Source organism: Mustelus asterias, unplaced genomic scaffold (genome assembly GCF_964213995.1).
Source record: "Mustelus asterias unplaced genomic scaffold, sMusAst1.hap1.1 HAP1_SCAFFOLD_1637, whole genome shotgun sequence".
Lineage (NCBI taxonomy): Eukaryota > Metazoa > Chordata > Chondrichthyes > Carcharhiniformes > Triakidae > Mustelus > Mustelus asterias.
Genome location: NW_027591582.1, coordinates 34236 through 61081, shown reverse-complemented (window position 1 = coordinate 61081; position 26846 = coordinate 34236). Strand labels below are relative to the sequence as shown.

Sequence of the window (26846 nt, the reverse complement as noted above, 5' to 3'; positions counted from 1 at the left end):
CTCTTTTCAAACCCTGCAGTACAATCGACGGGGCGGCACAGTGGTTAGCGCTGCTGCCTCACAGCGCCAGGGACCTGGGCTTGATTCCTGGCTTGGGTCACTGTCTGTGTGGAGTTTGCACATTCTCCCCGTGTCTGCGTGGGTTTCCTCCCACAGTCCGAAAGACATGCTGGTTCGGTGCTAAATTCTCCCTCGGTATAACCCGAACAGCCGCCGGAGTGTGGCGACAGAGTATTTTCATAGTCTGCGCTCATTTGATGACAGTTTCCCGTGAACTGTTAAAATGAGAAACTCTTTGCAAATGTCAACTCTCAACTTGATCAAAAAATTGTCAAGGACACACTGCTTTAACTGCTGCCCAGTCCCTCCAATTCCCTTTCTCCTTATAGGGCCAATGGGATCATCATCCATCCCTGAACAGGTTAATGGCTGAGGGCAAGTGTCATCCCATCAGCTTTCTTCCAGTTCCCCCCCGCCCCACAATTCTGAGCCTTGCCCAGTCTGACCAGGATTGGGTCACATGGTGCTGGCTCCACAACCTCACCTCGAAGCCCCTTCTGGCAACTCAACTGTGGAGGACACCATGGGCGAGCCTGATCCCAGCCAGGCATGCCAGTCAAAACAAAGGAGATAGTCATCGACTTCAGGAAGTGTAAAGGAGAACATGCCCGTCTACATCAACGGGGACGAAGTAGAAAGGGTCGAGAGCTTCAGTTTTCTCGGTGTCCAGGTCACCAACAGCCTGTCCTGGTCCCCCCCGTACCAACGCTATAGTTAAGAAAGCCCACCAATGCCTCTACTTTCTCAGAAGACTAAGGAAATTTGGCATGTCCGCCACAACTCTCACCAACTTTTACAAATGCACCATAGAAAGCATTCTTCCTGCTTGTATCACAGCTTGGTATGGGCTCCTGCTCTGCCCAAGACCACAAGGAACTACGAAGTGAATGAAGCCCAGTCCATCATTCAAACCAGCCTCCCATCCATTGACTCTGTCTACACTTCCCGCTGCCTCGGGGAAAGCAGTCAGCATAATCAAGGACCCCACGCACCCCGGACATTCTCTCTTCCACCTTCTTCCGTTGGGAAAAAGATACAAAAGTCTGAGGTCACGTACAAGCCAACTCAAGAACAGCTTCTTCCCTGCTGCTGTCAGACTTTTGCATGGACCTACCTTGCATTAAGTTGATCTTTCTCTACACCCTAGCTATGACTGTAACACTACATTCTGCACTCTCTCGTTTCCTTCTCTATGAACGGTATGCTTTGTCTGTATAGTGTGCAAGAAACAATACTTTTCACTGTATCCCAGTACATGTGACAATAATAAATCAAACAATACTTTTCACTGTATCCCAATACATGTGACAATAATAAATCAAATCAAAGCCCGGGATCCGTGGCACCCTGAGAAGGAATCCCAGCGCCCTGGCAGTTATGGTGCCGAGAGCTGGGAGCAGCACAGTGAGGGCACTGCATCCCAGCCGCAACACAAAAAGCACATTGTCCACCCCCGCCCCTCTGCCTGCTCTTCAACGCTGCATCCAACAATGGGGACTCATTATTCCTGAATACAATAGGCTGAGGAACAGCTCGAATACACACACACACACACACTGACCCACTGTATTATTCCCATTTGCAGCAAGCGGCAGATCAATACAGGAATTCTTAACTGATCAGAGTTAATCGAGGCAGAGAGAGAGAGCTCCCCCCAGGGCCCCTCCACACACACACACACACACACACACACACACACAGTGTGGCTGCAGATCTGAGTAACCGCACAGAACAAGCTGCCCCAGGCATGGATAAACTAGGCAAAGAGCAAGTCTGGCACTCGACCCCACTATCCCAGCACGGTGGCTGTGTGAAATGCTACACCAAGAGGCTCCTTCTTACCTTGATCGTCTCCTTCTTCTCCGGAATGACGCTGGTTTTATATTCCCGGTGCTTGGGTAGTTTTTCCAAGAACAACCTGGGCGATAAGCAGAGAACAATAATGTCACACCCGGGGCAGACATGGCAGGTGATCAGAGAGACACGAGGCAGAGAGACGACTCGTCATTGAAACTACTCGTCAAGGCTCCTTAGACAGCGCCTTCCAAACCCGCAACCTCTCCCATCGAGGAGGACAAGGGCAGCAGATACATGGGGAACACCACCACCTGCAAGTTCCCCTCCAAGCCACTCACCATCCTGACTTGGAAATATATCGGCTGTTCCTTCACTGTCGCTGGGTCAAAATCCTGGAACTCCCTCTCTAACAGCACTGTGGATGTACCTACACAGTAAGAAGTTTAACAACACCAGGTTAAAGTCCAACAGGTTTATTTGGTAGCAAAAGCCACACAAGCTTTCGAGGCTCTGAGCCCCTTCTTCAGGTGAGTGGGAATTCTGTTCACAAACAGAACTTATAAGACACAGACTCAATTTACATGAATAATGGTTGGAATGTGAATACTTACAACTAATCCAGTCTTTAAGAAACAAAACAATGGGAGTGGAGAGAGCATCAAGACAGGCTAAAAAGATGTGTATTGTCTCCAGACAAGACAGCCAGTGAAACTCTGCAGGTCCACGCAACTGTGGGAGTTACAAATAGTGTGACATAAATTCTGATTCTAGGATCGCATGATAAAGACTCAGGAGGAAAAAAGCAGAAATATTTATGTGAAATAGTGTGACATAAACCCAATATCCCGGTTGAGGCCGTCCTTGTGTGTGCGGAACCTGGCTATCAGTTTCTGCTCAGCGACTCTGCGCTGTCGTGTGTCGCGAAGGCCGCCTTGGAGAACGCTTACCCGAATATCAGAGGCCGAATGCCCGTGACCGCTGAAGTGCTCCCCAACAGGAAGAGAACAGTCTTGCCTGGTGATTGTCGAGCGGTGTTCATTCATCCGTTGTCGCAGCGTCTGCATAGTTTCCCCAATGTACCATGCCTCGGGACATCCTTTCTTGCAGCGTATCAGGTAGACAACGTTGGCCGAGTTGCAAGAGTATGTACCGTGTACCTGGTGCGACAACGGATGAATGAACACCGCTCGACAATCACCAGGCAAGACTGTTCTCTTCCTGTTGGGGAGCACTTCAGCGGTCACGGGCATTCGGCCTCTGATATTCGGGTAAGCGTTCTCCAAGGCGGCCTTCGCGACACACGACAGCGCAGAGTCGCTGAGCAGAAACTGATAGCCAGGTTCCGCACACACAAGGACGGCCTCAACCGGGATATTGGGTTTATGTCACACTATTTCACATAAATATTTCTGCTTTTTTCCTCCTGAGTCTTTATCATGCGATCCTAGAATCAGAATTTATGTCACACTATTTGTAACTCCCACAGTTGCGTGGACCTGCAGAGTTTCACTGGCTGTCTTGTCTGGAGACAATACACATCTTTTTAGCCTGTCTTGATGCTCTCTCCACTCCCATTGTTTTGTTTCTTAAAGACTGGATTAGTTGTAAGTATTCGCATTCCAACCATTATTCATGTAAATTGAGTCTGTGTCTTATAAGTTCTGTTTGTGAACAGAATTCCCACTCACCTGAAGAAGGGGCTCAGAGCCTCGAAAGCTTGTGTGGCTTTTGCTACCAAATAAACCTGTTGGACTTTAACCTGGTGTTGTTAAACTTCTTACTGTGTTTACCCCAGTCCAACGCCGGCATCTCCACATCATGTACCTACACCACAGGGACTGCAGCGTTCACCCACCACCTTCACAAGGGAGAATTAGGGATGGCCAATAAATACTGGACCAGCCACCTGCGCCCACATTGGATGAACAAATAAAAACTTTTATTTGAAAAACATCCTCCCGTCCTAACTGGTTTCAAAATCTCAATGCTGACCCTCTGACAGTGCAGCGCTCCCTCAATACTGACCCTCTGACAGTGCGGCACTCCCTCAGCACTGACCCTCTGACAGTGCAGCACACCCTCAGTACTGACCCTCTGACAGTGCAGCGCTCCCTCAGCACTGACCCTCCGACAGTGCGGCACTCCCTCAGTACTGACCCTCTGACAGTGCAGCACTCCCTCAGTACTGACCCTCTGACAGTGCAGCGCTCCCTCAGCACTGACCCTCTGACAGTGCAGCGCTCCCTCAGTACTGACCCTCTGACAGTGCAGCACTCCCTCAGCACTGATCCTCTGATAGTGCGGCACTCCCTCAGTACTGACCCTCCGACAGTGCGGCACTCCCTCAGCATTGACCCTCTCACAGTGCAGCATTCCCTCAGTACTGACCCTCTGACAGTGCGGCACTCCCTCAGTACTGACCCTCCGACAGTGCGGCACTCCCTCAGCACTGACCCTCCGACAGTGCAGCACTCCCTCAGCACTGATCCTCTGACAGTGCAGCACTCCCTCAGCACTGACCCTCCGACAGTGTGGCACTCCCTCAGCACTGACCCTCTGACAGTGCGGCATTCCCTCAGTACTGACCCTCTGACAGTGCAGCACTCCCTCAGCACTGATCCTCTGACAGTGCAGCACTCCCTCAGCACTGACCCTCTGACAGTGCGGCATTCCCTCAGTACTGACCCTCTGACAGTGCGGCACTCCCTCAGTACTGACCCTCCGACAGTGCGGCACTCCCTCAGCACTGACCCTCTGACAGTGCGGCACTCCCTCAGTACTGACCCTCTGACAGTGTGGCACTCCCTCAGTACTGACCCTCTGACAGTGCAGCGCTCCCTCAGTACTGACCCTCTGACAGTGCGGCGCTCCCTCAGTACTGACCTCTGACAGTGCGGCGCTCCCTCAGTACTGCCTCTCCTTCAGTTACCCAGCACCATGCAATATAGTTAGTGATCTTACGTGATGTATTTATTGTAGAGCACGAACGCGCTTTCCAGGTTGCCTTCGTCCACGTAAACGGAGGCCATGCGTATAATTTCCACTCCGGAGCGGAAGTACCTCCGTGGAGGGACATCATCGTTCACGTCCACCGAGCTGCCCTTCTTGGTGAGTGCCCGTACCCGCTCCTCGGGAGACAAGCTAACATCAGAATGTTCCGGCATCGCACGCTGCTCACTCTAGCCGAGGGAAAGGATTGCTCAGTGTCAGAACACAATGCAATGTCAACCAGTTCACAATCCCTCCTCAATGTACTGATCAGTAAAAGGCACACAGCCCTGACCCATTGGTGAGAGGGACACTGGGAACCCTGGGGGTCTCTGCCATGGCTCCCTTCGCTCAGGTTCAGCAGTGATGCTTCCACAGTAGAGCACCACCTCATGTAGACCCGCCAACATCGGGTTGGCCATCAGTGGGTGGTCAGCGCCTGAGGAACTGAACTACAGCGGAGACGGGCACCTCCAGGCGTGAGCAAGTGGTGCCACAGTAGCACTGCTGCCTCACAGCGCCAGGGACCCGGGTTCGATTCCGGCTTCAGGTCACTGTCTGAATGGAGTTTGCACATTCTCCCCGTGTTTTGTGTGTCTTTCATCCAAGTGCTCCGGTTTCCTCCCACACCTGTAAAGACGTGCTGATTTGGTGGATTGGTCATGCTAAATTAGAACAGAGAACATAGAACAGTACAGCACAGTACAGGCCCTTCGGCTCTCAATGTTGTGCCGAGCTTTGATTTGACACACTGTAACCTCTCAATCACACTGATCACAGTCCCATTGAACATACTGTAACCTCTCAATCACACTGATCACTGTCCCACTGAACACACACTGTAACCTCTCAATCACACTGATCACTGTCCCACTGAACACACACTGTAACCTCTCAATCACACTGATCACTGTAACACTGAACACACACTGTAACCTCTCAATCACACTGATCACTGTCCCACTGAACACACACTGTAACCTCTCAATCACACTGATCACTGTCCCACTGAACACACACTGTAACCTCTCAATCACACTGATCACTGTCCCACTGAACACACTGTAACCTCTCAATCACACTGATCACTGTCCCACTGAACACACAGTGTAACCTCTCAATTACACTGATCACTGTCCCATTGAACACACTGTAACCTCTCAATCACACTGATCACTGTCCCATTGAACACACACTGTAACCTCTCAATCACACTGATCACTGTCCCATTGAACACACACTGTAACCTCTCAATCACACTGATCACTGTCCCACTGAACACACACTGTAACCTCTCAATCACACTGATCACTGTCCCACTGAACACACTGTAACCTCTCAATCACACTGATCACTGTCCCATTGAACACACACTGTAACCTCTCAATCACACTGATCACTGTCCCATTGAACACACACTGTAACCTCTCAATCACACTGATCACTGTCCCACTGAACACACACTGTAACCTCTCAATCACACTGATCACTGTCCCACTGAACACACTGTAACCTCTCAATCACACTGATCACTGTCCCATTGAACACACACTGTAACCTCTCAATCACACTGATCACTGTCCCACTGAACACACACTGTAACCTCTCAATCACACTGATCACTGTCCCACTGAACACACACTGTAACCTCTCAATCACACTGATCACTGTCCCACTGAACACACTGTAACCTCTCAATCACACTGATCACTGTCCCACTGAACACACAGTGTAACCTCTCAATTACACTGATCACTGTCCCATTGAACACACTGTAACCTCTCAATCACACTGATCACTGTCCCATTGAACACACTGTAACCTCTCAATCACACTGATCACTGTCCCACTGAACACACACTGTAACCTCTCAATCACACTGATCACTGTCCCACTGAACACACTGTAACCTCTCAATCACACTGATCACTGTCCCATTGAACACACACTGTAACCTCTCAATCACACTGATCACTGTCCCATTGAACACACACTGTAACCTCTCAATCACACTGATCACTGTCCCACTGAACACACACTGTAACCTCTCAATCACACTGATCACTGTCCCACTGAACACACACTGTAACCTCTCAATCACACTGATCACTGTCCCACTGAACACACACTGTAACCTCTCAATCACACTGATCACTGTCCCACTGAACACATTGTAACCTCTCAATCACACTGATCACTGTCCCATTGAACACACACTGTAACCTCTCAATCACACTGATCACTGTCCCACTGAACACACACTGTAACCTCTCAATCACACTGATCACTGTCCCACTGAACACACACTGTAACCTCTCAATCACACTGATCACTGTCCCACTGAACACACACTGTAACCTCTCAATCACACTGATCACTGTCCCACTGAACACACACTGTAACCTCTCAATCACACTGATCACCGTCCCATTGAACACATTGTAACCTCTCAATCACACTGATCACTGTCCCACTGAACACACACTGTAACCTCTCAATCACACTGATCACTGTCCCACTGAACACACACTGTAACCTCTCAATCACACTGATCACTGTCCCACTGAACACACACTGTAACCTCTCAATCACACTGATCACAGTCCCACTGAACACATTGCAACCTCTCAATCACACTGATCACAGTCCCATTGAACACACTGTAACCTCTCAATCACACTGATCACTGTCCCACTGAACACATTGCAACCTCTCAATCACACTGATCACAGTCCCATTGAACACACTGTAACCTCTCAATCACACTGATCACTGTCCCACTGAACACACACTGTAACCTCTCAATCACACTGATCACAGTCCCACTGAACACATTGCAACCTCTCAATCACACTGATCACAGTCCCATTGAACACACTGTAACCTCTCAATCACACTGATCACAGTCCCACTGAACACACTGTAACCTCTCAATCACACTGATCACAGTCCCACTGAACACACTGTAACCTCCCAATCACACTGATCACCGTCCCATTGAACACATTGTAACCTCTCAATCACACTGATCACCGTCCCATTGAACACACTGTAACCTCCCAATCACACTGATCACCGTCCCATTGAACACATTGTAACCTCTCAATCACACTGATCACTGTCCCACTGAACACACTGTAACCTCTCAATCACACTGATCACTGTCCCATTGAACACATTGTAACCTCTCAATCACACTGATCACTGTCCCACTGAACACACACTGTAACCTCTCAATCACACTGATCACAGTCCCACTGAACACACACTGTAACCTCTCAATAACACTGATCACAGTCCCACTGAACACACACTGTAACCTCTGAATCACACTGATCACTGTCCCACTGAACACATTGTAACCTCTCAATCACACTGATCACTGTCCCACTGAACACACTGTAACCTCTCAATCACACTGATCACTGTCCCACTGAACACACTGTAACCTCTCAATCACACTGATCACAGTCCCATTGAACACACACTGTAACCTCTCAATCACACTGATCACTGTCCCATTGAACACACTGTAACCTCTCAATCACACTGATCACTGTCCCACTGAACACACTGTAACCTCTCAATCACACTGATCACTGTCCCACTGAACACATTGTAACCTCTCAATCACACTGATCACTGTCCCATTGAACACACACTGTAACCTCTCAATCACACTGATCACTGTCCCACTGAACACACTGTAACCTCTCAATCACACTGATCACTGTCCCACTGAACACATTGTAACCTCTCAATCACACTGATCACTGTCCCACTGAACACACTGTAACCTCTCAATCACACTGATCACTGTCCCATTGAACACACTGTAACCTCTCATTCACACTGATCACTGTCCCACTGATCACACACTGTAACCTCTCAATCACACTGATCACTATCCCACTGAACACACACTGTAACCTCTCAATCACACTCATCACTGTCCCACTGAACACACACTGTAACCTCTCAATCACACTGATCACTGTCCCACTGAACACACACTGTAACCTCTCAATCACACTGATCACTGTCCCACTGAACACACACTGTAACCTCTCAATCACACTGATCACTGTCCCACTGAACACACTGTAACCTCTCAATCACACTGATCACTGTCCCACTGAACACATTGTAACCTCTCAATCACACTGACCACAGTCCCATTGAACACATTGTAACCTCTCAATCACACTGATCACAGTCCCACTGAACACACTGTAACCTCTCAATCACACTGATCACAGTCCCATTGAACACATTGTAACCTCTCAATCACACTGATCACAGTCCCACTGAACACACTGTAACCTCTCAATCACACTGATCACCGTCCCATTGAACACATTGTAACCTCTCAATCACACTGATCACTGTCCCACTGAACACATTGTAACCTCTCAATCACACTGATCACAGTCCCATTGAACACATTGTAACCTCTCAATCACACTGATCACTGTCCCACTGAACACACTGTAACCTCTCAATCACACTGATCACTGTCCCATTGAACACATTGTAACCTCTCAATCACACTGATCACTGTCCCACTGAACACACACTGTAACCTCTCAATCACACTGATCACAGTCCCACTGAACACACACTGTAACCTCTCAATCACACTGATCACAGTCCCACTGAACACACACTGTAACCTCTCAATCACACTGATCACTGTCCCACTGAACACATTGTAACCTCTCAATCACACTGATCACTGTCCCACTGAACACACTGTAACCTCTCAATCACACTGATCACTGTCCCACTGAACACATTGTAACCTCTCAATCACACTGATCACTGTCCCACTGAACACACTGTAACCTCTCAATCACACTGATCACAGTCCCATTGAACACACACTGTAACCTCTCAATCACACTGATCACTGTCCCATTGAACACACTGTAACCTCTCAATCACACTGATCACTGTCCCACTGAACACACTGTAACCTCTCAATCACACTGATCACTGTCCCACTGAACACATTGTAACCTCTCAATCACACTGATCACTGTCCCATTGAACACACACTGTAACCTCTCAATCACACTGATCACTGTCCCACTGAACACACTGTAACCTCTCAATCACACTGATCACTGTCCCACTGAACACATTGTAACCTCTCAATCACACTGATCACTGTCCCACTGAACACACTGTAACCTCTCAATCACACTGATCACTGTCCCATTGAACACACTGTAACCTCTCATTCACACTGATCACTGTCCCACTGATCACACACTGTAACCTCTCAATCACACTGATCACTATCCCACTGAACACACACTGTAACCTCTCAATCACACTCATCACTGTCCCACTGAACACACACTGTAACCTCTCAATCACACTGATCACTGTCCCACTGAACACACACTGTAACCTCTCAATCACACTGATCACTGTCCCACTGAACACACACTGTAACCTCTCAATCACACTGATCACTGTCCCACTGAACACACTGTAACCTCTCAATCACACTGATCACTGTCCCACTGAACACATTGTAACCTCTCAATCACACTGACCACAGTCCCATTGAACACATTGTAACCTCTCAATCACACTGATCACAGTCCCACTGAACACACTGTAACCTCTCAATCACACTGATCACAGTCCCATTGAACACATTGTAACCTCTCAATCACACTGATCACTGTCCCACTGAACACATTGTAACCTATCAATCACACTGATCACAGTCCCATTGAACACACTGTAACCTCTCAATCACACTGATCACAGTCCCATTGAACACACTGTAACCTCTCAATCACACTGATCACTGTCCCACTGAACACACACTGTAACCTCTCAATCACACTGATCACTGTCCCACTGAACACACTGTAACCTCTCAATCACACTGATCACTGTCCCACTGAACACATTGTAACCTCTCAATCACACTGACCACAGTCCCATTGAACACATTGTAACCTCTCAATCACACTGATCACAGTCCCACTGAACACACTGTAACCTCTCAATCACACTGATCACCGTCCCATTGAACACATTGTAACCTCTCAATCACACTGATCACTGTCCCACTGAACACATTGTAACCTCTCAATCACACTGATCACAGTCCCATTGAACACATTGTAACCTCTCAATCACACTGATCACAGTCCCACTGAACACACTGTAACCTCTCAATCACACTGATCACCGTCCCATTGAACACATTGTAACCTCTCAATCACACTGATCACTGTCCCACTGAACACACTGTAACCTCTCAATCACACTGATCACTGTCCCATTGAACACACACTGTAACCTCTCAATCACACTGATCACTGTCCCACTGAACACACACTGTAACCTCTCAATCACACTGATCACTGTCCCACTGAACACATTGTAACCTCTCAATCACACTGATCACAGTCCCATTGAACACATTGTAACCTCTCAATCACACTGATCACAGTCCCACTGAACACACTGTAACCTCTCAATCACACTGATCACAGTCCCACTGAACACACTGTAACCTCTCAATCACACTGATCACCGTCCCATTGAACACATTGTAACCTCTCAATCACACTGATCACTGTCCCACTGAACACACTGTAACCTCTCAATCACACTGATCACTGTCCCATTGAACACACACTGTAACCTCTCAATTACACTGATCACTGTCCCATTGAACACACATTGTAACCTCTCATTCACACTGATCACTGTCCCATTGAACACATTGTAACCTCTCAATCACACTGATCACTGTCCCACTGAACACACACTGTAACCTCTCAATCACACTGATCACTGTCCCACTGAACACACACTGTAACCTCTCAATCACACTGATCACTGTCCCACTGAACACACACTGTAACCTCTCAATCACACTGATCACTGTCCCACTGAACACATTGTAACCTCTCATTCACACTGATCACAGTCCCACTGAACACACACTGTAACCTCTCAATCACACTGATCACTGTCCCACTGAACACACACTGTAACCTCTCAATCACACTGATCACTGTCCCACTGAACACATTGTAACCTCTCATTCACACTGATCACAGTCCCACTGAACACACTGTAACCTCTCAATCACACTGATCACCGTCCCACTGAACACACACTGTAACCTCTCAATCACACTGATCACTGTCCCACTGAACACACACTGTAACCTCTCAATCACACTGATCACTGTCCCACTGAACACATTGTAACCTCTCATTCACACTGATCACAGTCCCACTGAACACACTGTAACCTCTCAATCACACTGATCACTGTCCCACTGAACACACTGTAACCTCTCAATCACACTGATCACAGTCCCACTGAACACACACTGTAACCTCTCAATCACACTGATCACTGTCCCACTGAACACACACTGTAACCTCTCAATCACACTGATCACTGTCCCACTGAACACATTGTAACCTCTCATTCACACTGATCACAGTCCCACTGAACACACTGTAACCTCTCAATCACACTGATCACTGTCCCACTGAACACACACTGTAACCTCTCAATCACACTGATCACTGTCCCACTGAACACATTGTAACCTCTCAATCACACTGATCACTGTCCCACTGAACACATTGTAACCTCTCATTCACACTGATCACAGTCCCACTGAACACACACTGTAACCTCTCAATCACACTGATCACTGTCCCACTGAACACATTGTAACCTCTCATTCACACTGATCACAGTCCCACTGAACACACTGTAACCTCTCAATCACACTGATCACAGTCCCACTGAACACACTGTAACCTCTCAATCACACTGATCGCTGTCCCACTGAACACACACTGTAACCTCTCAATCACACTGATCGCTGTCCCACTGAACACACACTGTAACCTCTCAATCACACTGATCACTGTCCCACTGAACACACACTGTAACCTCTCAATCACACTGATCACTGTCCCACTGAACACACACTGTAACCTCTCAATCACACTGATCACTGTCCCATTGAACACACACTGTAACATCTCAATCACACTGATCACTGTCCCACTGAACACACTGTAACCTCTCAATCACACTGATCACTGTCCCACTGAACACATTGTAACCTCTCATTCACACTGATCACAGTCCCACTGAACACACTGTCACCTCTCAATCACACTGATCACTGTCCCATTGAACACACACTGTAACCTCTCAATCACACTGATCACTGTCCCACTGAACACATTGTAACCTCTCAATCACACTGATCACAGTCCCATTGAACACACCGTAACCTCTCAATCACACTGATCACTGTCCCACTGAACACACACTGTAACCTCTCAATCACACTGATCACTGTCCCACTGAACACACACTGTAACCTCTCAATCACACTGATCACTGTCCCACTGAACACACTGTAACCTCTCAATCACACTGATCACAGTCCCACTGAACACACTGTAACCTCTCAATCACACTGATCACAGTCCCACTGAACACACTGTAACCTCTCAATCACACTGATCACAGTCCCACTGAACACACTGTAACCTCTCAATCACACTGATCACTGTCCCATTGAACACACTGTAACCTCTCAATCACACTGATCACTGTCCCATTGAACACATTGTAACCTCTCAATCACACTGATCACTGTCCCACTGAACACACTGTAACCTCTCAATCACACTGATCACTGTCCCATTGAACACATTGTAACCTCTCAATCACACTGATCACTGTCCCATTGAACACACACTGTAACCTCTCAATCACACTGATCACTGTCCCACTGAACACACTGTAACCTCTCAATCACACTGATCACTGTCCCATTGAACACACTGTAACCTCTCAATCACACTGATCACTGTCCCATTGAACACACTGTAACCTCTCAATCACACTGATCACTGTCCCACTGAACACACTGTAACCTCTCAATCACACTGATCACTGTCCCATTGAACACACACTGTAACCTCTCAATCACACTGATCACTGTCCCATTGAACACACTGTAACCTCTCAATCACACTGATCACTGTCCCATTGAACACACTGTAACCTCTCAATCACACTGATCACAGTCCCACTGAACACACACTGTAACCTCTCAATCACACTGATCACTGTCCCATTGAACACATTGTAACCTCTCAATCACACTGATCACTGTCCCACTGAACACATTGTAACCTCTCAATCACACTGATCACTGTCCCACTGAACACATTGTAACCTCTCAATCACACTGATCACTGTCCCACTGAACACACACTGTAACCTCTCAATCACACTAATCACTGTCCCACTGAACACACACTGTAACCTCTCAATCACACTGATCACTGAACACACACTGTAACCTCTCAATCATACTGATCACTGTCCCACTGAACACACACTGTAACCTCTCAATCACACTGATCACTGTCCCATTGAACACACTGTAACCTCTCAATCACACTGATCACTGTCCCACTGAACACACTGTAACCTCTCAATCACACTGATCACTGTCCCACTGAACACACACTGTATGTAACCTCTCAATCACACTGATCACTGTCCCATTGAACACACACTGTAACCTCTCAATCACACTGATCACTGTCCCACTGAACACACACTGTAACCTCTCAATCACACTGATCACTGTCCCATTGAACACACACTGTAACCTCTCAATCACACTGATCACTGTCCCATTGAACACACACTGTAACCTCTCAATCACACTGATCACTGTCCCACTGAACACACACTGTAACCTCTCAATCACACTGATCACTGTCCCATTGAACACACACTGTAACCTCTCAATCACACTGATCACTGTCCCACTGAACACACTGTAACCTCTCAATCACACTGATCACTGTCCCATTGAACACACACTGTAACCTCTCAATCACACTGATCATTGTTCTCCCTTATTGTCCCAAGTTGGATAGGTTAGTGGCATTGGCCATGCTAAATTGCCCCTCAGTGTCCAAAGATGTGCAGGTTAGGTGCATTGGCCACGGTAATTGCATGGGGCTATTGGGATAGGTTGGGGGAGAGGGCCTGGATAGGATGCTCTGTTGGAGAGTTGGTACAGGCTCGATGGGTCGAATGGCCTCTTGCTGCACTGTGGGGATTCTATGATTAACAGTAATGGGGTAGCAGAGTGACGACGGGTCAGGATTCCCAGGGTATGATCTACTCCAAGAGTGGTGGTGATGGAAGAATGGGAATAGGAGGAGGCCATTCAGCCCCTCAAGTCTCTTCTGCCACTCATTCAGATTGAGGCTGACCTCCAACTGAACCCTGCGTGCCTGCCATGTCCCTTGATCGTTTCGGTTGACAAAGTTCGAGACATCTCAGGTTTAAAGTTTACAACCGATCGAGCTTCCCCAGTGTGTGCCAAATTTTCACCGTTAGAGTGTTGACTTCTCTCCGGGCAAGAGAATGTCAAAGATTCACACCGGTTGGAGGGGAATTTAAATCTCCCCTCAGTCCTAACTGGCCAACCCTTTATTCTGAGGCAGTGATCACCAGTTCAGGGCTCTCTCTCTTGCCCGCATCCAGGGGAAACAGCCTCCCAGCCTCTACACTGTCAATCCCTCTTGGAACGTTATGCTTCAATTAGGTAACATCTTGTTTTCCTAAACTCCTGGGGAGTATAAGCCTGCGTCACTCAAACCTCCCCTCATATAATGATCCCCTCAACCCAGGAACCAGTCCAGTGAATCTTCACTGCGCTCCCTCTCCCTCATTTGAGGCCTCCCTTAGCGAAGGTGACCAAAACCGTGCACAGTGCTCCAGATGTAGTGTCCCTATATAATCCCAAGGAAGACTTTGTGACTCTTCTACACTAATAGGAGCAGAGGAATTAGGAGCGGGAGTAGGCAACTCAGCCCTTTGAACCCACTCCGTCATTTGATATGATCATAGCTGATCTTATCCTGGTCTCAACTCCACTTAGCTGCTTGCTTCGTATCGCCCTTTGTCCCACTTTCCGTCAGAAATATATCGACCGAATCTGCTGCACTCTGGGGCAGAGTTCCACAGATTCACAACCCTCTGAGAGAAGTAGTTTCTCCCCATCTCAGCTTTGAACCTCCTGCCTCTCGCTCTATATCTATGACCTCTTGTCCTCGACTGTCCCACAAGGGGGAATATCTGTTCAACGTCCATTTTATCAATCCCCTTGAACATTTTATATACGTCGATTAGATCCCCCCTCATTCTTCTGAACTCCAGCGAGCACAAGCCCAAGTGCTCAAACCACACTCCTCGTACGACAGCCCTTTTGTCCCTGGAATCAATCTGGTAAACTTCTCCTGAACTGCTTCCAGTGCCCCCACATCCTTCCTCATATCAGGAGACCAAAACTGGACACAATAATGTAATAAAGGCTAAAGTACCATCCAAAATGTTTGCTATACCTGGACACATTTCTGTGATTCATGTACAGACTTTCCCTTTCAAAAAATCCATCTTGATTCTGTTCAATCATGTTATCTCTATATATTTTTTAATGTGCTATCTTAATAATAGATGCAAGCATTTTCTAGATTCCTGATGTAAGAATTACTGGCCTCCTGTTCCTAGCTTGCTCCATTCCTGCTTTCTCGAAAAGCAGGCTTGTACTTGCCACCTTTTAATCCGCAGGGAGCATTCCAGAATCTAGGGAGGCGTTGCTGGCAGGACGGACATGTTGTCAAAGTTTTGCGTCTTGCACTCATCAGGATAAATGCAAGAAAACCTCATTTCAAACAAGCACAACTGCGGGAGGAAAGGGTGCCGATTGTTCTCTGATTGGTCGAGGCGTTGCCATGGAGAAAGCAGTGGGAAACTATCATAGAAGTTCGTATATCATAGAATCCCTACAGTGCAAAAGGAGGCCATTTGGCCCATCGGGTCTGCACCAACCACAATCCCACCCAGGCCCTACCCCCATATCCCAACATATTTACCCACTAATCCCTCTAACCTACGCATCCCAGGACACTAAGGGCAATTTTAGCATGACCAATCCACCTAACCCGCACATCTTTGGACTGTGGGAGGAAACCGGAGCACCGGAGGAAACCCACGCAGACACGGGGAGGATGTGCAAACTCCACACAGACAGCCGCCCAAGGCCAGAATTGAAACTGGGTCCCTGGCGCTGTGAGGCAGCAGTGCTAACCATTGTGCCAGCGCATTGCCCATATCGGTTCCCCAAGCTCCAAAAAAGGCTGAAGGCTTGAATGAATTCCTTTTGTTTGCAAAGTATGGGTGCTTGTGTATGAGCTTACGGGTGGCACAATCGTTAGCACTGCTGCCTCAAACCTCCAGAGACCCGGGTTCAATTCTGGCCTTGGGCGACTATCTGTGTGGAGTCTGCACGTTCTCCCTGTGTCTACATGGGTTTCCCCCGGGTGCTCCGGTTTCCTCCCACAGTCCAAAGATGTGCGGGTGAGGTGGATTGGCCATGCTAAAATTGCCCCTTAATGTCAGGGGGATTAGGAGGATAAATATGTGGGGTTACAGGGACAGAACCTGGGTGGGATTTGTGTCGGAGCAGGCTCGATGGGCCAAACGGCCTCCTTCTGCACTGTAGATTCTATGATTTAATATAACCTCTAATAATGTTGCTTCTGGCAAGAGTAATTCAGTCATTTTACGGCCTTGACTGATTACCTCAAGGTAGTTACAAGCACACTCAGGATTGGTCAGCAAGTGCTGCCCAACTGCGGGATCACATTTAACAACAGATGTTTGCGTTTTGCAAGCAGGGGTTTGTTTGAGTATGGTCCCAGGGAAGATCTCAAGTTTCTCTCTATGTTGCCGTCAGTTCCTGATAGCTGTAATCTCTCTGTTCCAGTGCTAATCTTTTTCTCCAGTGGGTCTCTGTTCTTTCTCTGATATGGAAACCAGAACAGTGCACAGGACTCCATGTTGCAATCTTCGTCAGAGTTACCTCTGCCCCTAGTTTGGTATCCACGGTGAACTTTGATATCCAATTACTTATTCCCAATCCTAATGTACATTATGAATAACTGGCATGACCCTTATGGAATCCCGCTTTGTACCTTTCTCCAATCTTCGTCATTACCCTCTATCCCTTAGTCTCTGCTATGTTATAGAATGGTAACAGCACTGGAGGCCATTCGGCCTGTTGTGACTCTGGTGGCTTTCTGCAAGAATAACTCAGCTTGTCCCACTTTCTTGCTCTTTCCCACAGTTCCGGTTCAGGACAACTTGTTATCGAGTCGGCTCTTTGGTCACCTCATGCCCTAAGCTTTGTCTTTTGCCCATCCTGTGATAATTAATCAAAGGTTTTTTGAAAGTCTAAATATATGACATTCACTGCAACACCCTTGTCTGCTATTTCTATGCCAGCTACCTAGTCAGCTGGAATTTCTCTGAGGGCTCAGTCACTTGACAGGGCATTGCGGTGGGCGATTCTTCGGCTGCACCCCATGATAATCAATGTGTTCCAGCTCATACAAGGGACCTGGTTATGGATAACAGTGGCAGAAGTAGGTTGGAGGAGCCCGGCTCCCTGGGAGAGGGGCCGGACTGTCAGGGGGGCAGGGGGGGGACCCAGCCATCAGGGGAGGAGCCTGGCTGTTGGAGGGAGGATCCTGGCTGTTGGAGGGAGGAGCCTGGCTATCAGGGGGAGGAGTCTGGCTATTATGGGGAGGAGCCTAGTTGTCAGGGGTGGAGTCCGGTTGTCAGGGGGTGGGTCTGGCTCTGAGGGGGAGGAGCCCGGTGTCAGGGGGGAGGAGCTTGGTGTCAGGGGGGAGGAGCCCAGTGTCAGGGGGGAGGAGTCAGTTGTCAGGGGGCGGGGCCCGGGTGTCAGGGGGAGGGGCCCGGTGTCAGGGGGAGGAGCCCGGTGTCAGGGGGAGGAGCCCGGTGTCAGGGGGAGGAGCCCGGTGTCAGGGGGAGGAGCCCGGTGTCAGGGGGAGGAGCCCGGTGTCAGGGGGAGGAGCCCGGTGTCAGGGGGAGGAGCCCGGTGTCAGGGGGAGGAGCCCGGTGTCAGGGGGAGGAGCCCGGTGTCAGGGGGAGGAGCCCGGTGTCAGGGGGAGGAGCCCGGTGTCAGGGGGAGGAGCCCGGTGTCAGGGGGAGGAGCCCGGTGTCAGGGGGAGGAGCCCGGTGTCAGGGGGAGGAGCCCGGTGTCAGGGGGAGGAGCCCGGTGTCAGGGGGAGGAGCCCGGTGTCAGGGGGAGGAGCCCGGTGTCAGGGGAGAAGTCCGGTTGTCAGGGGGAGGAGTCCGGTTGTCAGGGGGCGGGGCCCGGGTGTCAGGGGGAGGAGCCCGGTGTCAGGGGGCGGGTCCGGCTCTCAGGGGAATGAGGCTGAGCCACTGCCAGTGCCATTTGCGGTCACGATCCCGGATCACGCCCTGCTTCTCCTTCCCGAACACCCCCGCTCCGTCTGGCCGGCATTCTGCCCCCAGCCCGCTGGAGGATATAAAACAGAATAGGGAGGCGGAGGAGGAGGGTGATCGCGATGCCTCTCACTCACCCGTCCGGCGCCCCCGACCGCTCCGGCGCTCGTTTCTCCTTCACTCGCTTCCTGCTCACTGGAGCCAGGATGAGCGGCAGCTACTGGGCCCCAGCCCCGCCCACTCGCGCTGCTTCATGGGAAACCCCCGGGTGGGGGGGGTTGTTGGCAAACCCCGCCCACCGACCAATCACAACGCGCGCCTGCCCAAACTCCGCCCACTGACGAAACCCAATCAGCGTGTCCGTCCTGTTGGTCCCGCCCAGCTGTCAATCATCAGGAACAGGGACAAACCTTCCCTCCAGACATTAACACTGCAATGAAGTTACTGTGAAATTCCCCTCGTCGCCACACTCCGGCGCCTGTTCGGGTTCCACTGAGGGAGAATTTAGCACCGAACCAGCACGTCTTTCAAACTGTGGGAGGAAACTGGAGCACCTGGAGGAAACTCGCGCAAACACGGACAAGACCATAAGACATAGGAGTAGAATTAGGCCACTCGGCCCATCGAGTCTGCTCCACCATTCAATCATAGCTGATATTTTTCTCATCCCCATTCTCCTGCCTTTTCCCCATAACCCCTGATCCCCTTATTAATCAAGAACCTATCTATCTCTGTCTTAAAGACGCTCAATGACCCGGCCCCTCCACAGCCTTCTGTGGCAAAGAGTTCCACAGATTCACCACTCTCTGGCTGAAGAAATTCCTCCTCATCTCTGTTTTAAAGGATCGTCCCTTTAGCCTGAGGTTGTGCCCTCTGGTTACAGTTTTTCCTACTAGTGGAAACATCCTCTTCCACGTCCACTCTATCCAGGCCTCGCAGTATCCTGTAAGTTTCAATAAGATCCCCCCCTCATCCTTGTAAATTCCAACGAGTACAGACCCAGAGTCCTCAACCGTTTCTCTACAACAAGCTCTTCATTCCAGGGATCATTTCCAAGGCCAGCACATCCTTAGTTATGGGGCCCAAAACTGCTCACAATACTACAAATGGGGTCTGACCAGAGCCTTATACAGCCTCAGAAGTATATCCCTGCTCTTGTATTCTAGCCCTCTCGACATGAATGCTAACATTGCATTTGCCTTCCTAACTGCCGACTGAACCAGCACGTTAACCTTAAGAGAATCTTGAACAATGACTCCAAGTCCCTTTGTGTTTCTGATTTCCTAAGCATTTTCCCATTTAGAAAACAGTCTATGCCTCCATTCCTCCTTCCAAAGTGCATAACCTGGTGGGTTTCCTCCGGGAGCTCCGGTTTCCTCCCACAATCCAAAGATGTGCGGGTTAGGTTGATTGGCTATGCTAAAATTGCCCCTTAGTGTCCTGGGATGCATAGATTAGAGGGATTAGTGGGTAAAATATATGGGGGTAGGGCCTGGGTGGGATTGTGGTCGGTGCAGACTCGATGGGCCGAATGGCCTCTTTCTGTACTGTTGGGTTTCTATGATTTCTAACCTCACACTTTTCCACGTGCAAACTCCGCACAGACAGTGACCCAAGCTGGGAATCGAACCTGGGTCCCTGGCGCTGTGAGGCAGCAGTGCTAACCACTGTGCGGTTACCCAGCTAGTTCCAAGCTCTCACACCTTCATTCCCAATCCTCAAAACTCAGTAAGCCTCCACCCAGTTGCCAATGTAACTCACTCCCTGCCCTCCTTCTACCTGCCTGTTCGTGGAATGACCCATTCTGGCCATCGAGTCTCACTCTCCTCCTCTTTCCCCATAGCCCATGGGATGTGGGTGCCACTGGCAAGGCCAGCATTTCTTGCCCATCCCTGGTTTCCTCTGAACTGAGTGAATCACTCAGCCATTTCAGAGGGCAGTCAAGAGTCAACCACATTGCTGTGGGTCTGGAGTCACCTGTAGACCAGACAGGATAAGCATCAGCCGCAATCTTAAATGGCAGAGTGGTCTGCTTCTCCATTTTCATATGTTCATATTTTGTTCCCTGAAGGGCATCATTGAGCTAGCTGGGTTTTTTAAACAATCGGTGATAGTTTCATAGGCACTATGACCGAGACTAGCTTTAAATTCAAGATTTCTATTAATAGAATTTAATTTCCACACACAACCATGGAGGCATTGATTTGATTTGATTTATTATTGTCACATGTACTGGGATACAGTGAAAAGTATTGTTTGATTTATTATTGTCACATGTATTGGGATACCGTGAAAAATATTGTTTGATTTATTATTGTCACATGTACTGGGATACAGTGAAAAGTATTGTTTGATTTATTATTGTCACATGTACTGGGATACAATGAAAAGTATTGTTTCTTGCGTGCTAGACAGACAAAGCATACTGTTCATAGAGAAGGAAAGGAGAGAGTGCAGAATGTAGTGTTACAGTCGTAGCTAGGGTGTAGAGAAAGATCAACTTAATGTGAAGTAGGTCCATTCAAAAGTCTGACAGCAGCAGGGAAGAAGCTGTTCTTGAGTCGGTTGATACGTGACCTCAGGCTTTTGTATCTTTTTCCCAACAGAAGAAGGTGGAAGAGAGAATGTCCGGGCTGCGTGGGGGTCCTTGATTATGCTGGCTGCTTTTCCCGAGGCAGCGGGAAGTGCAGACAGAGTCAATGGATGGGAGGCTGGTTTGTGTGATGGATTGGGCTTCATTCACAAAATTGTGTGGTTTCTTGCGGTCTTGGTCAGAGCAGGGGCCATTCCAAGCTGTGATACATCCGGAAAGGATGCTTTCTATGGTGTGTCTGTAAAATTGGTGAGAGACTTGGCGGACATGCTGGAGACAGCATTGAAAAGAGGTGAATTCACTGCCCAGTGCATCATATTCTTCAGCTGGGGAGGCGATGGCCGAGTGGTATTATCCCTGGACTATTAATCCAGAAACTCACAGCCATGGTGACATTGATTTGATTTATTATTGACACATGTACTGGGATACAGTGAAAAGTATTGTTTGATTTATTATTGTCACATGTATTGGGACACAGTGAAAAGTATTGTTTGATTTATTATTGTCACATGTATTGGGATACAGTGAAAAGTATTGTTTGATTTATTATTGTCACATGTATTGGGATACAGTGAAAAGTATTGTTTGATTTATTATTGTCACATGTATTGGGACACAGTGAAAAGTATTGTTTGATTTATTATTGTCACATGTATTGGGATACAGTGAAAAGTATTGTTTGATTTATTATTGTCACATGTATTGGGATACAGTGAAAAGTATTGTTTGATTTATTATTGTCACATGTATTGGGATACAGTGAAAAGTATTGTTTGATTTATTATTGTCACATGTACTGGGATACAGTGAAAAGTATTGTTTGATTTATTATTGTCACATGTACTGGGATACAGTGAAAAGTATTGTTTGATTTATTATTGTCACATGTACTGGGATACAGTGAAAAGTATTGTTTGATTTATTATTGTCACATGTACTGGGATACAGTGAAAAGTATTGTTTGATTTATTATTGTCACATGTACTGGGACACAGTGAAAAGTATTGTTTGATTTATTATTGTCACATGTACTGGGACACAGTGAAAAGTATTGTTTGATTTATTATTGTCACATGTATTGGGATACAGTGAAAAGTATTGTTTGATTTATTATTGTCACATGTACTGGGACACAGTGAAAAGTATTGTTTGATTTATTATTGTCACATGTACTGGGACACAGTGAAAAGTATTGTTTGATTTATTATTGTCACATGTATTGGGATACAGTGAAAAGTATTGTTTGATTTATTATTGTCACATGTATTGGGATACAGTGAAAAGTACTGTTTGATTTATTATTGTCACATGTACTGGGACACCGTGAAAAGTATTGTTTGATTTATTATTGTCACATGTGTTGGGATACAGTGAAAAGTATTGTTTGATTTATTATTGTCACATGTATTGGGATACAGTGAAAAGTATTGTTTGATTTATTATTGTCACATGTACTGGGACACAGTGAAAAGTATTGTTTGATTTATTATTGTCACATGTACTGGGACACAGTGAAAAGTATTGTTTGATTTATTATTGTCACATGTATTGGGATACAGTGAAAAGTATTGTTTGATTTATTATTGTCACATGTATTGGGATACAGTGAAAAGTACTGTTTGATTTATTATTGTCACATGTACTGGGACACCGTGAAAAGTATTGTTTGATTTATTATTGTCACATGTACTGGGATACAGTGAAAAGTATTGTTTGATTTATTATTGTCACATGTACTGGGATACAGTGAAAAGTATTGTTTGATTTATTATTGTCACATGTACTGGGATACAGTGAAAAGTATTGTTTGATTTATTATTGTCACATGTACTGGGATACAGTGAAAAGTATTGTTTGATTTATTATTGTCACATGTACTGGGATACAGTGAAAAGTATTGTTTGATTTATTATTGTCACATGTACTGGGATACAGTGAAAAGTATTGTTTGATTTATTATTGTCACATGTACTGGGATACAGTGAAAAGTATTGTTTGATTTATTATTGTCACATGTACTGGGATACAGTGAAAAGTATTGTTTGATTTATTATTGTCACATGTATTGGGATACAGTGAAAAGTATTGTTTGATTTATTATTGTCACATGTACTGGGACACAGTGAAAAGTATTGTTTGATTTATTATTGTCACATGTATTGGGATACAGTGAAAAGTATTGTTTGATTTATTATTGTCACATGTATTGGGATACAGTGAAAAGTACTGTTTGATTTATTATTGTCACATGTACTGGGACACCGTGAAAAGTATTGTTTGATTTATTATTGTCACATGTGTTGGGATACAGTGAAAAGTATTGTTTGATTTATTATTGTCACATGTGTTGGGATACAGTGAAAAGTATTGTTTGATTTATTATTGTCACATGTATTGGGACACAGTGAAAAGTATTGTTTGATTTATTATTGTCACATGTACTGGGACACCGTGAAAAGTATTGTTTGATTTATTATTGTCACATGTGTTGGGATACAGTGAAAAGTATTGTTTGAGTTATTATTGTCACATGTATTGGGATACAGTGAAAAGTATTGTTTGATTTATTATTGTCACATGTATTGGGATACAGTGAAAAGTATTGTTTGATTTATTATTGTCACATGTATTGGGATACAGTGAAAAGTATTGTTTGACTTATTATTGTCACATGTACTGGGATACAGTGAAAAGTATTGTTTGATTTATTATTGTCACATGTATTGGGATACAGTGAAAAGTATTGTTTGACTTATTATTGTCACATGTACTGGGATACAGTGAAAAGTATTGTTTGATTTATTATTGTCACATGTACTGGGACACAGTGAAAAGTATTGTTTGACTTATTATTGTCACATGTATTGGGATACAGTGAAAAGTATTGTTTGATTTATTATTGCCACATGTATTGGGATACAGTGAAAAGTATTGTTTGATTTATTATTGTCACATGTATTGGGATACAGTGAAAAGTATTGTTTGATTTATTGTCACATGTATTGGGATACAGTGAAAAGTATTATTTGATTTATTATTGCCATATGTACTGGGATACAGTGAAAAGTATTGTTTCTTGCGCGCTGTACAAAGCATACCATTCATAGAGAAGGAAAGGAGAGGGTGCAGAATGTAGTGTTACAATCATAGCTATATGGTACCATGTTCCCAGTGCATGAGCCTGGGCTTCTAGGTTACGGTAAATCCTGACTTAGCGTTGCTTTGTTCAATGTTGTTTAACAGGTTTGCCATGGGGGAATGAACCTATTGAAAGTCACGATGTTTGCAATTAGGCGGGTCGCTTAACATCGTGTGGTTTTGGGGGCAGCAGTTTGACGCAGGTGGCAAAGGCCTTTGATTGAGGTAAGACTTCTGCCGTTGGCTGGGTAGAAATGTGCAGTGTAAAGTACCTAATTGCTTTGTAGGTGAATTGTGGCACTCACATGATCCAGTCTTGTCATGTTTTTGGAGGACCAGGTGTGGGCTTTTAATGACTATTTTGCATCGGGTGCTGGCAAAGTCAATATTTTGAATTGATTTATTTTTGTCACATGTATTGGGATACAGTATTGTTTCTTACGCGTTACAAAACATACCGTTCATAGAGTACATAGGGGAGAAGGAAAGGAGCGGGTGCAGAATATAGTGTCACAGTTACCCATAGGGTGAAGAGAAAGAAAGCTTAATATGTGATAGGACCATTCAAAAGTCTGATGGCAGCAGGGAAGAAGGGCCGCACGGTGACACAGTGGGTTAGCGCTGCTGCCTGACAGCGCCAGGGACCGGGGTTCAATTCCGGCCTCGGGTCACTGTCTGTGCGGAGTCTGCACGTTCTCCCCGTGTCTGCATGGGTTTCCTCCGGGTGCTATGGTTTCCTCCCACTGTCCAAAGATGTGCGGGTTAGGTTGATTAGCTATGCTAAATTGCCCCTTAGTGTCCAATGATGTGCAGGTTAGGTGGATTGGCCATGCTAAATTGCCCCTAGTGTCAGGGATTAGCAGGGTAAATATGTGGGGTTACGGGAATAGAGCCTGGGTGGAGTTGTGGTCGGTGCAGACCCAATGGGTCAAATGGATTGGTCATATTAAATTGCCCCTTGGTGTGCCAGGATGTGTGGATTATGGGGGTAAATACATAGAGTTATGGGGATAGGTAAGATGCTCTGTCGGAGAGATAGTGTAGATTGATGGACCGAGTAGCCTGCTTCTGCACTGTGGGGATTCTCTGAATACCAACTTAAGCATCTCGTTTCTCCATGCTACTGCCCCAGATCATCCCAACAACCCTGATGATTTACCAGAAAATGTGAAGGAAGCTTTCCTGGCATCCAACAGGACTCCATTACCACAGTCCATGGATCAGGGGACAATAATGACATTCAGGCTTATTTTTCATGTTGTACCCTTCCCCAGCTCATCAAGGAAATAGAATAAGTCAACAAGCGGGTAATTTTGGCATGTCTATAACATCACGGGTATCCATGAGATCGCTGATCCATGGGCTTGTTACAATGTTGTATATGAATGGTGGGTGGCCAAAAGCGGGGCACAAATGTGCCAACAGCCTTAGAGGATTTGATGACCTGGTCCCCAAGGTTGAGCGGCAGGTCGCCATCTCAGCAAAGTCAGTTAGTCATCGAGGTTTACAGCATAGAAACAGGCCCTTCGGTCCAACTTGTCCATGCCACCTCTTTTTTTTAAACCACGAAGTTAATCTCAATTGCCCACGTTTGGCCCATATCCCTCTGTAGCCATCTTACCCATGTAACTCTCTAAACGCTTTTTAAAAGACAAAATTGTATCCGCCTCTACTACCGTCTCTGACAGCTCGTTCCAGACCACCCTCTGTATAAACATAGAGGGCGTTAGCTTTGAAGAGGGGCTGGAATTGCACAAGTGCCACTGAGAAGAATTGTCAGATGAGGATTTAATGCATCTAAAAATATGAGTTGATGAGGAAGATGCACTGTTGCAACACCATCCCCATGAACATTAACAACAATAAGAGCTATCTGATTTATTGAGGAAAC

General features: G+C 46.8%; 2 protein-coding genes across 3 annotated transcripts in view; one reads left to right on the top strand and one right to left on the bottom strand.

The window, feature by feature from the left end:
- LOC144488530 (STAM-binding protein-like) overlaps window positions 1-19521 on the bottom strand; it is a 32768-nt gene extending 13247 nt beyond the window's left edge. The window contains exons 1-3 of the mRNA XM_078206585.1: window positions 19359-19521; window positions 4819-5036; window positions 1903-1978 (exon numbers count right to left, since the gene is read on the bottom strand). Of these exons, the coding sequence (XP_078062711.1) occupies window positions 1903-1978; window positions 4819-5021 (279 nt within the window). The 5' untranslated portion in view covers window positions 5022-5036; window positions 19359-19521. The remainder of the gene's footprint in view (window positions 1-1902; window positions 1979-4818; window positions 5037-19358) is intronic.
- brf2 (BRF2 general transcription factor IIIB subunit) overlaps window positions 1-26846 on the top strand; it is a 76355-nt gene that overhangs the window by 15348 nt on the left and 34161 nt on the right. The gene's annotated exons all lie outside the window — the stretch shown is intronic.